Here is a 13,969-nt window from a genome sequence, read left to right on the forward strand (position 1 = left end):
TCTCCTTCTCACTCTCTCCCTGCCACTGTCCTGCTTTTGGCCCTCATTACCTCTCATTTATACTATAGCACTAGCATCCTGTAACTACTTTCCCTTAAAGTAGTACTCCAACCATGTCATTCCCTGTTTCAAATCCTTGGGTCTTGTCTCTCCACTCCCCAACAAATAAAATCTTAACTTGACACTTCATGGCTTCCATAATTTGATCCTAATGAACCTTTCCAACCTTAATCTCATAATTCTCTTTCAGACACCTAAAGCTCTTGTCACACCAGACTCTCGATAATCTTCACAAATGGTTAACACTCTTCCCCATAAAAATCCAGATTTCCAGTTTCTCCTTAAAAGGAAAAATTAACAATAGGTTCAAATTCCTGCATGGCAGGGGGCCTGGGTGGCTCAGTTAAGTGTCTGGCTCAGGTCATGCTCTCACAGTTCGGTTCGGGAGTTTGAGCTGTGCATCAGGTTCTCTGCTATCAACACAGAGCCCACTTTGGATCCTGGGTCTCCCTCTCCCTCTGCCCCTCCCCTGCTTGCACTGTCTCTCTCAAAAATAATAAACATCAAAACAAAAAAAAATTCTTGGGGCACCTGAGTGGCTCAGTTAGTTAAGCTTCTGACTTTGGCTCAGGTCATGATCTCACGGTTCATGGGTTCGAGCCCCACGTCAGGCTCTGTGTTGGCAGCTCAGAGCCTGGAGCCTGCTTCAGATTCTGCCTCTCTCTCTGTCCTTCCCCAGCTCATGCTCTCTCTTTTTCTCAAAAATAAACAAACATTAAAAAACAATTAAAAAATCCTGGGTGGCTGAGTTGGTTGGGAGTCTCTTAGTTTGGCTTGGGTCATGATCTCACAGTTCCTGGGTTTGAGCCCCATGCTGGGCTCTGTGCTGGTAGCACGGAGCCTGCTTGGGATTCTCTCTTTCCCTCTCTGTCTGCTCCTCCCCCACTTGTGTTGTTTCTGTCTCTCTCAAAATAAATAAACTTAAAGAAAAAAAAAAAAAAATTCCTGCATGGCAAAAACTGGCTAGAGCCAAGAATGCCTTCTCTGGCTCTCTGCAGTCCCTGCTACTTTTTACTGTCTTGTGCCTCACAAGCTTCTTTAAATTAGCTTTTGTGTCTGGCTCTGTACACAATTTGACTTTGTAATCCTAAACCAGGAAAATATACCTACCCAACCTGATTTCCAGACCCATGTTCCAATTAAGGTTATACTACCCCTTTTTCTCTAAGTAAAGAAAAAACAAGACCAGGGGTGCCTGGGTGGCTGAGCCGGTTAAACGTCTGGCTCTTGCTTTCAGCTCAGGTCATGATCTCGAGGTTTCGAGATTAGAGCTCCACATTGGGTTCTGCGCTGACAGCATGGAGCCTGCTTGGGATTCTCTCTCCCCACCCCACCCTCCCACTTGCTCTGTCTCTGTCTCTCTTAAAATAAATTAAAAAAAAAAAAAAAAAAGAAAGACAGAAAAGAAAAAATATGACCATACTGGGGCACCTGGGTGGCTCAGTTGGTTGAACACCTGAGTCTTGATTTCTTCTCAGGTCATGATCTTGCAGTTTGTGAATTTGAGCTCCACATTGGGCTCTGAGCTGACCGCATGGGCCCTGCTTGGGATTCTCTCTCTTTCTGCCCCTCCCACAAGTATGTGCACTCTCTCTCTCTCCCTCGAGATAAATAAGTAAACTTAAAAATATATATGACCATACTAATGTTATTAATGATTAAGACATACGTTGACCATTCTTGTAGTTATGCTTAATAGGCCCAGAGAATTCTGGGGCTTAAGTGACTGCCCCTAGTTTGAGTGTTAGCCCATAGCATAGCAGAATTCCCACCTCAGGAATCAAGCTACAGAAAGACATAGAATATATCTGATTTTTTTTCCATAATGGATGACCTAATGCCTCAGCAGAAGTTTCAATACTATTGCCCCAAGCTAGTTAACTGGGAAATGATAGGGCTTTTTAGCATTTGTGTATATTCAGTTAAATGCTAATGATACCAACAGTACCCAAGACAAAAACAGCTTCTAACCAGCAGACACATTAATTAATAGGTTATTTTAAGATATAAATGGTTGTGGTATACTTTTCCTACTTGATACATTTAAATTGCTTCACTGTAGCAAAATTTCAATACACCAAAACTTACTATTGAGAATCCAACACAAACTCTTCTTCCCCCAAATCTTGGCATATTTTCCAAAGATTGTTTAATTTTCCTTTCTTTCAAACTGAGTGGAGTCCCAAGGAATGCAAACAGCATTGGAAAAAGCTTTCCATTCATTATCACCACAAATATATATACATATTTTTTAGAGATAGGTGTACTCACAAGTGGGGTGGGGGAGGGGGGGTAGGGAAAAACAGAGAGAGAGAGAGAGAGAGAGAGAGAGAGAGAGAGAGAGAGAGAGAGAGAATATATTCCAAGCAGGTTCCATGTCCATCACGGAGCCTGATGCACGGCTGGATCCCACAACCCCAGGATCACAACCTGAGAAGAAACCAAGAGTTGGGTGCTCACCCACTGAGCCACACAGCTGCCCGGACCACTACTATTTTTGCATAAGGAAGATATTGCTAACAAGTGTTTCCCAAGATGTGCACAGCCACATTCTCAGCACTGTATATTACCACTCCCATTTTATAGATGGGAAAACAAAGGCACACAAGAGAATCATTTGCCAAATGTCACAAAGTTAAGAGCAGTGTTTCTGGTTCCCTCCTTCGGTTCTGGAAGCTAAACAAAGAACAACATAAACTATATAAAGAAAATAGGCCCTCATTTAAACACCTTAGGTTATGAGGACACAGGAAGTCAGAAAGAGGTAGGTATTAAGAGTAGATTAGGGGCTCCTGGGTGGCTCAGTTAAACTTGTGACTTCAGCTCAGGTCGTGATCTCATGGTTTGTGACTTTGAGCCCCGCATCAGGCTCTCTGCTGACGACAGCTCAGAGCCTGGAGCTTGCTTCAGATTCTGTGTCTCCCTCTCACTGCTCTCTTACCCTCCCCCGCTCGCACTATTGTGTGCCTCTCTCAAAAATAAAAATTAAAAAAAAAAAAAGTAAATTATTACTTTACATTATTCAAACCTTCAAAATAGAGGCAATAAATTCAAGAAAAAGACTATTATTAACTTAGTTCAGAATTCAGCAACATTTGCCAGGCAAAACAGTATGATGATGTACATGGAGAGCAGAATGAATTCCTCCAAATGGGGAAACTCTTTTTCTACTCCAAGTCACAATGATAGTGCTCTTAAACCATGAGTGGTGGCATGAGAAACTAGGAAAAGGAAGTTTTGTCTTTCCACAACTACTTAGGTTTTTTTTTTTTTTAAGTTTATTTATTTTGAGAGAGAGAGCACGTGCCCGTGTGCACAAGTGGGGGGGGGGGGGAGGGGCGAAGAGAGAGACTCCCAAGCAGGCTCCATGATGTCAACCCAGAACCTAACCTGGGGCTCGATCCCATGAATCCTGAGATCATGACCTGAGCTGAGATCAACAGTATGATGCTTATGTGACTGAGCCACCCAGGTGCCCTACCACTACTTAGTTTTGAAAGGCTTCTGTATGACGAGCAGCAAACCCTCAACAGAAGAGGAAATGTCAGTTTGGCCCCAACCTCCAAGATATTATTTCCTTCCTTAAAACTCTTGTTTAAATCTTTGCCTATGTCCTTTATAAACAAACACTTCTAGCACTTAACACTTTCTTGATCTAGAAGGATATTCTCTCTTTCAATCAATCTGTGCTTCTGCCTAAGGAAAATTTACCCAGCCATTATGACATTACTTGTCTAATCACTCAGGGTGAGGTGAAAACAGAGAGAGCAGCTGGGCCTACATCCCATCTTTTCTCATGCTTCCTTTGGAATCATTTCCCACCTCCAGGCCCTGCCTCTTACCGTTCCTCTGAAATCATGCTATTTGTGTCCTTCTGTTCCAATCATATTGTAATATCCAATCATGGATTGACCTATTTTACCTATGCCTGTAATTGTGCTTATTATATAGATTACCGACATATTTTTCCTTTCATTCACTTATAACTATTTTCTAAGTCATTCTGTGTAAGAACACTTTCCTACTTATATAATAATTTTTCTCTCTTTTGAATCCTCTTCAGGAGGCTACTTTACAAAGAGCAAACATTTATATCCTGAAATATACCACCAAACACACATTCTCTACCCTTTCTTAAAAGAAATACATCTTTAGATTCTACTCCCTAAAAAGTAATGCTCGCTTTATCTTGAGCCAAGTGCTAGTTAATTTTTTTTTTAATATTATTTATTTTTGAGAGAGAGAGAGAACGTGTGTTGAGTGAGTGCATGAGCAAGGTAGAGGCAGAGAAAGGGGAACAGAGAATCCAAAGCAGGCTTCTCGCTGACACCAGAGAGCTCGATGTGGGGCTCGAACCCACAAACCATGAGATCATGACTTGAGCCCAAGTTGGACACTTAACCGACTGAGCCACCCACACATCCTTAAATATTTTTATATATGCCTTTAGTCTAGCAGGTAAGACCTAAGTTTCCACTATTATGTATCCCAAATGATGCCCTCCCTGAGCATCATTCTTTCCTAAATCTTCCCTCTGCATTCTCTGACTTAAAAAGCAAGACAAAAAGATGAGGCCAAAAAAAGCAGTGGAACAACTGTACATATGGCAAGAGGCTTAAAGAAATAGGCTCCTCTGAAGATTTATCAGGAAAGAAATGAGGAAGTGGCAAAAGGGACAGAAAGAGAGGCGGAAGTTATCAACAGATAGGAGGGAATGGAAAGCAGAGTAAGGCAATATCCTCCCAAAAGAAACTGATGAGGAAAGTGAGCAGTGAGAGGTTCTAGAGCAGGACATAGGGTAAGGTTCACTTACCCCAGACACTTACCGTGTTGCATTTGGTGCCACACACCACTTGCCTATGATTCAGCCACTGAGATGCAAACACTTTATTAAGGGTTCCAAGATGAAACTCTCTCTCCCTCAGGAGACTGGGAAGTTGCTGTGCTGCATAGCCATGCAACACTCGAGAATAGTTGGTTTCATTCTGAAGCCTGACTTCTCGGTTCTTCAGGTAGTACACTAAGGATCTCTTCACCGGGGGGAGTCTTTTCCTTTTGTGAAGTGAGTGATCCCAGCCAAACTGTGTAAAGCAACATTAGAAATTAGGGCTTTGGCTACCTTCGTTCAGAAGGACAGATCCTCCTGTATCAGAGAAATCACCAAGAACTCATCCTGCAGGATTCACATACAACAGAATAGGTAACTCAATACAGAAAAGTCCAATTTAATTCTTCCAACATTGAAAAGATACTGCTCATAGTCAAACCTATGAGAAACAAGAGCTGAAAGACAAGGGAATGGAAGCAGAAAAGAGGTCAAAAGGTTTACTAGGCCTTTTAGGAGTGAAGGATTCAAATCCCCTAAAGCTATACTTGACAGGGAAGGGAATGAGGGGCCACATAATTACTATACCGACCTGGGCTGCATCTCTACCCAGTCCCCTTCTCTCTCTCAGTCTGTACTCCCCGCGGAGCATGGAGAGTGCAACTAGGGCCAGACTGGGGTCCTACACCTTCCAGGGATGCACTATCAAAGACTTCCTCCCTGTCCCGCGCTCCAGGCGGTTGAAGAATTCGAAAAATCAAACACTAACGGGGTAGGGGGCACGGGAAATCAGAGTCCGAATACGCGTCCAACAAGGTCTTCTCCTTCAAAGAGGGAGGTATAGGAATGATACCTGAGAAGTGCTGTTTTTTACAAAGGTCCAGGAGCCAAAAACCCCATGTTGGGGCTTGAGGTAGCCGGAGGGAGAATCTTTCCTATATAAAGGTCGCAATCATCTCTGCCCCCACCCCCCCCCCCCCACCGGAGGTGGACTTCACTCTCCCTCCGCGTACCTTCTGGGAGGTTTTGTTCCTGATTCCACTCGACGTCGGTTTCCCTTCCTCCAAAGCCAAGATTCTAGTTTCCCCTCAAGCCCCACTCCCGGCTGTAGGCCTTCTGAGGAGTATACCCTGTTTCCAAGTTTCCCTTCAGTGTGTCATCTCTCTGTCCTTTCTGCTCTCCTATGAATTCCTGGGGGCCCAGCCCTTACCCTACTGGCTGGGCCACGCTCTTGCCCCACCTCTGATTACAAACCTTGGTCCCGGGTTCCGGTTCCCTTATCTCAGGACTCTATCCCCCTTTGGGTGCTTCGGCGATATAACCCGAGTCCTGGCCTCTCAGCCCTCACCTGCGGGCACTGAGCGTCGCTCCCAGCTCCTGGCGAGGCAGGCGCTTTCCGCTTCCTGCTAACTGCTTTCCGGGCCATAGTGGGCAGCGCCGCAGCGGCCCCGCAGCCACATGGGGCGGGGGTAGCGAGGGTTAGCAAGACGGCGGGTCATATACTGGGCCCCGGGGCCACGCACTTTAAAGCGCCTGGCCCGGAAAATGGCCCGGACCCAGGGAGGCAGGCAGAAGGGAAAGGAGGGAGGGAGGACCGGGGCCGGGAAAGGGAAAGGGAAAGGGAAGGGGTTAGGGAAGGAAGGAACGAGAAGCTTTCAGACGAACAAGTCTAAAAGGACGGCGAGCGGCTGGAACCAAAACACCCCCTCCCCTTCGCCCTCGCTCCGTCACCCTTGCGCAGCCGCACTTCGCTGCACGTCGCCACGGAGACGCCGCCTGGCCTTCAGGGGTGGGGTTTAGGGTCTGCAAGGGGTAAATTCGCGGCTGTCGTTTTGCTGCCGCCCGCGCATTTTCAACGGTCGTCGGAGTGCCGCTGGAAGTAGAAGACCAGGGGTCAAAGCAATCTGCGTTCTGGCCGCTGACCTTGGACCCCCGCCTACTCATCCGCAGGCACCCGGAAGTGAAGACAACTAACCCGGCTCGGAGAAGGAATCCCTCCCAGCACACGCCTTTCCTGGGCAGCCACCACTGGTTATCTCCTTTTGAGCGCCGCACTTTCCCCGAACCTATCACAAACGGAGCTCCAGCACCAAGGGCTGGACTCTGTGCGAGGAGGCAGGACCTCCTTCCCCCACCCTCGTAAGGTGGAGTCCGGCTGGCGTGCCCAGACTTTCCTTCTTTAGAGTACCTGCCCTGCCCGGCGCAGCCACCCCAAGCCGCTCCCTGGCCCTCTGCCCGCCTTCCCACCCCTGGGGGAGTCCTAAGGCTCCGTTCTCCACTCAGTCTCCTGATTCCCTGCTGTCCACCTCTCCCGACTCTCCTGCCCAAGCTGCAACAGCTCCTCAGTCACCTTTCCCTCAGCTACGACCTCGCCTCCCTTTCGACTCCCACGACCTGCGGGCCACAGGGTCTTTGTGCTTTATGAAATAGGCCTCACGCCTTAATTTATGTTTCTTATGTCTCCTAAATTGAGGACAGGAACAGGGGACTGCCATTGCCTGCCTCTCCCTCTGGGCCCTGGTTGCATCTCAATGAGGGCATATTGGGTGAAATTCTGAACTACAGAGTATAGTGGCCGTTTTGCTTGTCAGAGAAGGGGGCTTCTTCAGGATCACCCTTGCCTCCATTTTCAGAAGATGCTGTAGGAATTTGAGTGCTGGTTCCGCTTTTCCTCAGGTAAAGAAACCCTTTGAGGAAGCAGGATGCTCTTGCTTGGGGTTGACTGGCTTCGGGCTGTAGTGCCCAGTTACCTGCTGGTCGCTTCAGGCTTCATACCTCCAGGGAGCTCTGTTGACCCATCTAAGGTTCTGCCTACAAGATTTAGATTTGTTTTCCAAGCCGAAACAGACCAGATTGAGACAGAGTCCTCTGCCATCCCAAGTGGGCACTGCCACTAATCTCTAGTGCCACCTTGGGAAAGGCAGCCCCATCTTACTTGGTCAGGCCTATCCCTTCAGAGACATGAACAGGGTGAATGGGTCAGAAGTGGTTCAGCTTTCTTTTTGAGCCTCTTGCTGCAGTTCTGTCTTGCCTCACAATGCCCTTGGTGACCCAGGAGCCCATTGGGCAAGAGTCTGGAATTCCTTTGAGAATCTAGGCTCATGCTGGGCTGCACTTGGTTCCTGGTATCCTCTGCCCATGTCAAAGGCTGTAGGCTCATCCTCAGAGTTGGTGCACTTCATTTTGACATCCCAGGAACTATCGCCAAATGTACCTCCCAGCAGAGCTCACAATTTCTGTGGAATAAAGATTCACCTTGCAGTTTAAAAGTCCACAGTTGCTTTTAAAAGACTGACGACAACGGGGCATGTGGGTGGCTTGCTGCTGTCACCACAGAGCCTGTTTCAGATCCTCTGTCCCCCTCTTCCTCTGCCCCTCCCCTGCTTGTGCTGTCTCTCCCAAAATAAATAAACTTAAAAAATAAATAAAGACTGATGATACCAAGGATTAGTGAGGTAGAATAACTGGAACTCTCATACATTGCTAGTGGGCACATAAATTGGTACAATTTGGAAAAAATCTATGGTAGTACCTACTATGGCTAAGTATGTGTACCTTATGATCCAGAACTACTTCTGGTTATATCAACAGAAATGAATGTTTACGTCCACCAAAAGGCATGAGAGTACTCAGTTTTATTCATAACAGCCGTAAATGGAAAATAGTTCAAATGTCAATCGATGAAAATAGTTCAAATGCCAATTGATAGATAAATTGGGGGTTCCTGTGACCTCCTAATCAGGGTTCATAATTTGTTATAATACCTCATGGAACTCAGGAAAATAAATATATTGCCAGCTTATTATAAAGGATATTATAAAAGAAACAAATGAAGGGCTAAATGAAGATGGACAGGGAGTGAGGTCTGCAAGAGTCCTGAACACAGGAGCTTCTGTCCCTGTGGAGCTTGGGGTACACTACCCTCATGGTATGTGGATATATTCACCAACTTGGAGGCTAATCCGAACCCCATAGTTTAGGGTTTATATGGAGGTTCCATTATGAAGGGATGATTGATTAAATCATTAACCTTGATTCAATCCACATTTCTCCTCCCCTTCTCAGAGGTTAGGGGATGAGGCTGAAAGTTCCATACTCATAATTACATGGTTGGTTCCTCTGGCAACCAACCCCCATCCTGAAGCTATCTAAGGAATCATCTTGAGTCACCCCATTAATATAAACTCAGGTATGGTTGAGAGGGACTTATTAAAAATGACAAATGATGTGCTTCTACCATTATGACTTAGAAAATTACAAGAGTTTTAGGAGCTCTTGTGCCAGGAATCAGGACAAAGACCAAATACATATTATATTACAATCTCATATAATAGGAGTCAGAGTAGTCATTACTCTTGGTGGTTACTAACTGTGAAGAGAACCCAGGCAGGTTTCTGGTGTGCAAGAAATTTATATAAGTATATAAACATATATGTCTTTTTAAGATTTTATTTTTGAGTAATCTCTACACCCAATGTGGGGCTCGAACCTATAACCCCAAGATTAAGAGTCGCATGCTCCACCCACTGAGCCAGCCAGGTGCACTGGAAACTTCTATATCTTGATCTTCGTGATGATTATAACAGTGTACACATATGTAAAATTTCAACAAGGTGTACATTCAAGATTTATGCAGTTTAGGGGTGCCTGGGTGGCTCAGTTGGTTAAGTGACCAACTTCGGCTCAGGTCATGATCTCACAGTCTGTGGATTCAAGCCCTGTGTCAACCTCCGGGCTGACAGCTCAGAGCCCGGAGCTGCTTTGGATTCGGTACCTCCCCCTCTCTTTGCCCTTTCCCCACTCATGCTTGCTCTCTCTTGCTCACTCTCTCTCAAAAATGAGTAAACATTAAAAAAAGATTTATGCCGTTTATATTAAGTATACCTCAATATAAAGATATAAGTGCTCAAAATTTTTTCACCTGGTTTCTTCCCTTGTACTTTTTAAGACAATCAGGCTAGGAAGAAGGAAAATTTAAAAACTACAGTCTGGGGGTCGCCTGATTTTGGCTCAGGTCATGAGGTTGCAGTTTCGTGGGTTCAAGCCTGCTGTCAGGCTCTTCGCTGACAGCACAGAGCCTGATTGGAATTCTCCCTCTCTCTGCTCCTGCCCCACTCGTGCTCTCTCTGTCTCTCTCAAAATAAATAGACTCACACACACACACACACACACACACACACACACACACACACACACACACACAAACTATCTGGGGCTCCTGGATGACTCAGTTGGTTAAGTGTCCAACTTTTGGGGCACCTGGCTGGCTCAGCTGGTGGAGCGTTTGACTCTTGATTTTGGCTCGGGTCATGATCTCACGGTTCGTGGGTTCGAGCCCTGCGTCGGGCTTTGTGCTGACAGTGTGGAGCCTGCTTAGGATATTCTCTCTCTCTCTCTCTCTCTCTCTCTGCCCCTTCCCCACTCGTATGTACACGCACATTCTCTCTCAAATAAGTAAAAATTTAAGAAATAAAAAAATAAAAGCCACAACCCTAGACTGAAATTAATCTGAGAGGATATTGAATTCATCTCTCTGCTCTACAAACAAAACAAAAAAATGTTCTCCAGACATATGAAAGCCTGGGAATCACCTTTGTCTCTCACAATTCTTGTAACCTCTCCTCAAACACCCTCACACATTTATTCCATCACCCAGTCCTATTTATTTTGCCTTCTAAATATTTTGAGTCAATTCACATCTCCCACTACCCTAGTCCAAGTCTGTCATGTATTTTTTTAAATCACATTTATTGGGGCACCTGGGTGGCTCAGTCAGTTAAACATCTGACTCTTGATTTCTGCTCAGGTCATGATCTCATGGTCATGAGATTGAGACCAGAGTGTGAGATCAAGCCCAGGGCTGGGCTCCATGCTGAGTGCGGTGCCTGCTTAAGATTCTCTCTTTCCCGGGGCACCTGGGTGGCTCAGTTGGTTAAGCATCCAACTTTGGCCCAGGTCATGATCTCCCAGTTTGTGAGTTCAGGCCCCTTGTTGGGCTCTGCTGACAATTCAGAGCCTGGAGCTTGCTTCAGATTCTGTGTCTCCCTCTCTCTCTCCCTCTCTCCTTCTGGCCCTCCCCTGCTGCGCTGTCTCTCTCTCTCTCAAAAAAAATTAAATCACATTTATTAACATCACCACCAATGTACTCATTAATTTTTAAAATAATTTAACTTTTTAATTTTTAAAAAAATATTTTGAGAGACTGCACATGCATGAGTTGGGGAGGGGAGGGGGAAGGGAAGGGCAGAGGGAGCATGAGATTATAAGCTGTGAGATCATGATCTGAGCTGAAATCAATTGTCTGATGCTTAACCAACTGAGCCACCCAGGCATCCCTATTTATTTTTTTAAAGTAAGCTCTATGCCCATTGCAGGGCTTGAACTCACAACCCCAAGATCAAGAGTCACATGCACATTGGGGTGCCCGGCTGGCTCAATCTGTGGAGCATATGATTATTGATCTCAGGGTTCAAGCCCCAGGTTGGATGTAGAGATTATTTAAAAACAAAATCTTTTTTGGGGTGCCTTGGTGGCTCAGTCAGTTGAGTGTCCAACATCAGCTCAGGGCATGATCTCGCAGTTCATGAGTTTGAGCCGTGTCAGGCTCCGTGCTGACAGCTCAGAGCCTGTAGCCTGCTTCAGAGTCTGTCTCCCTCTCTCTCTGCCCCTCCCCCAGTCATGCTCTCTTTAAAATATAAACATTAAACATTTTTTAAATAAAATTTTTTAAAAATAAATTTTATTTTACTTTTAAAGTTTATTTATTTTGGAAGAGACAGAGACAGTATAAACAGGGGAGAGGCAGAGAGGGCAAATCCCAAGCAGACTCCACAGTGTCAGCACAGAGCCTGATGTGGGGCTCGAACTCACAAACTGTGAGATCATGACCTAAGCTGAAACCAAGAGTCAAACACTTAACGGACTGAGCCACTAAGGCACCCCCTCAAAAAAATCATAAAACAAAAAACAAGTCACGTGCACAACTGACTGAGCCAGCCAGCTGCCCCATCACCTACTGATTGCACCATTTGTGAAGATCTCAGAGATAGACCACATGCATCTACTCTGACCTCTTGTGTTTTGCACTCAGCAGATAGTTCTTTTTTTAATGCAAATTTGATCAAACTATCCACATGGTCATCTCTACTTCCTCGCTGTCTTCCTCCTGGTCTTTTGATAAAAATAAAATGCTTAATCTGACCCTTGAGACCCTGCATGATCTGGCTCCTAACTTGACTCCAGCCACATCTCTTATCTCTTACTATATTTCTCCTCCTTTCTCAGTTCCAACCATACTGACCCTCTTTCAATCCTTCCAAATCCAACCAACATGTTCCCTCTTGCCACAGGGCCTGGGTATAGCTTTATCTCCATTTGATTTACTCCCTCTAGGGGAGCCTGGGTGGCTCAGTCGGTTAAGTGTTCAACTTCGGCTCGGGTCATGATCTTGCAGTCCATGAATTCGAGCCCCGTGTTGGGCCCTGTGCTGACAGCTCAGAGCCTGAAGCCTGCCTTGGATTCTGTGTCTCCCTCTCTCTCTTTCTCTCTGTCCCTACCCTGCTCATGGTCTGTCTCTCTCTGTCTCAACGATAAATAGACATTAAACATATTTTTAAAAATACTCTTTCTATTCCTCTTTGCTGTTGTAGTACTTAGTCATTTTTCAGATGTCAGTTGAAACATTACTTCCTTAGGAAAGTGTTTCCTGGGCTCCTTGATTAGTTGTGATCCCCCACCTCCATTATTTAATTTCAAAGCATTGTATGTTTCTCCTTTGAGAACTTATCACAGTTACAATTTTACATGCATTTGTAGGATTATTTGATTAATGTCTGTCACCCCCACTAGAGTGTAAGCTGCTTGAGAGTAGGGACTATGGATGTCTTTGCTATCATTGTTATCTCTACATGTGGTGTATATATGGGGTATCTCTTGATTGGATGGGGGACTCCAAATGTGGGGTAAGATTGGGTAAAAGCCGGTGGTGTGAGAGGTGAAAGAATTCACCCACAGCAGAACAAATTGAATACACCTCAAGAGAGAAGTAGGCAGGCAGTGGAGAAGATGCTGTCTGCAAAGAGGCAATTCATGGGGGCTGTTCCTAAAGGGGGAAGATGAGGAGGTATGGTGAGGTATGCAATCTTCCCTTTTTTGGTAACTGTGCCTATCTGTAAGTAGTCCATTGGTTAGTTAGCACCTATGGATATTTTGAGATGGGTTACTTGATGGTCCTGCCCTTTCTACATTCCATCACTTCAGCTGCTTTGCCTAAAAATGGCCTCTACGTGCACATGCTAACATTCAACAAATATTTGTTGAATAAATGGATAGATTAATGAATGAATGCATTTTGAAACTTCCAAGATTAAAAAAAGTCCCTTGTTTGTACATTCATTCCATCATGTAATAAGAATCATTCATTCTTAGTTAATAATTTCTTGGACTCAAGCATGACCTTTTCTGTGACTGGTCTCTTCCTACCATCGCTCATCTTTCAACTTTTCTCAGATGTTCTTCCTCTGTGCCCCCACAGGACATTTTATGGATAATTTATCACACTGTATTGTAATGATCTGTTTTCTTTTTTTTTTAAGACTTTTTTTTTTTAAACTAATCTCTATAGCCAACGTGGGGCTCGAACTCATGCCCCTGAGATCAAGAGTCACAGGCTCTCCCAACTGAGCCAGCCAGGCTGATAATGATCTGTTTTCATATCTATTCTATTAGCTTGAGAGCTACTTGATGGCAGAGGATGCCCTTAATTATCTCCAAATCCCTAGTGTTAGGGAAGGCACCTAGCATATTTTATACATTCCCTACATGTTGAATGACTGACAAAAGGTAAGTCAAATATATGTTTTACAAGTTCTCTAAGTATGTTCACAGTAGGTTTAACAATAGGTATAGGGAAGAGACTGTGTGATGAGACTAATGTAGCAACAATTTGCATCCAGAACCTTGAGAAATCCATTTACTTATTAAAATAACTTTTTTATTTTTTTAAAGTTTTTTATTTATTTTTGAGAGAAATGGGAGAGGGGCAGGGAGAGAGGGAGGGAGAGACTCCCAAGCAGGCTCCATGCT

At 44.9% G+C, this 13,969-nt stretch overlaps 1 protein-coding gene across 3 annotated transcripts in view; it reads right to left on the reverse strand.

Annotated features, from left to right (window-relative positions):
- Nucleotides 1–7,606, reverse strand: part of DCAF12 (DDB1 and CUL4 associated factor 12) — a 39,538-nt gene extending 31,932 nt beyond the window's left edge. The window contains exons 1-2 of one of the 3 annotated variants that reach the window (XM_042963533.1): nt 7,507–7,606; nt 4,887–5,141 (exon numbers count right to left, since the gene is read on the reverse strand). In XM_042963533.1, coding sequence (XP_042819467.1) covers nt 4,887–5,141; nt 7,507–7,512 — 261 coding nt within the window. In that variant the 5' untranslated portion in view covers nt 7,513–7,606. Of the gene's footprint in view, nt 1–4,886; nt 5,142–5,477; nt 5,823–6,233; nt 6,829–7,506 lie in introns of those variants that run through there. The other 2 variants (XM_007076566.3, XM_042963532.1) reach the window with 2 other exon arrangements.
- Between the last annotated feature and the right edge of the window lie 6,363 nt (nt 7,607–13,969).

Source organism: Panthera tigris, chromosome D4 (assembly GCF_018350195.1).
Source record: "Panthera tigris isolate Pti1 chromosome D4, P.tigris_Pti1_mat1.1, whole genome shotgun sequence".
Classification (NCBI taxonomy): domain Eukaryota; kingdom Metazoa; phylum Chordata; class Mammalia; order Carnivora; family Felidae; genus Panthera; species Panthera tigris.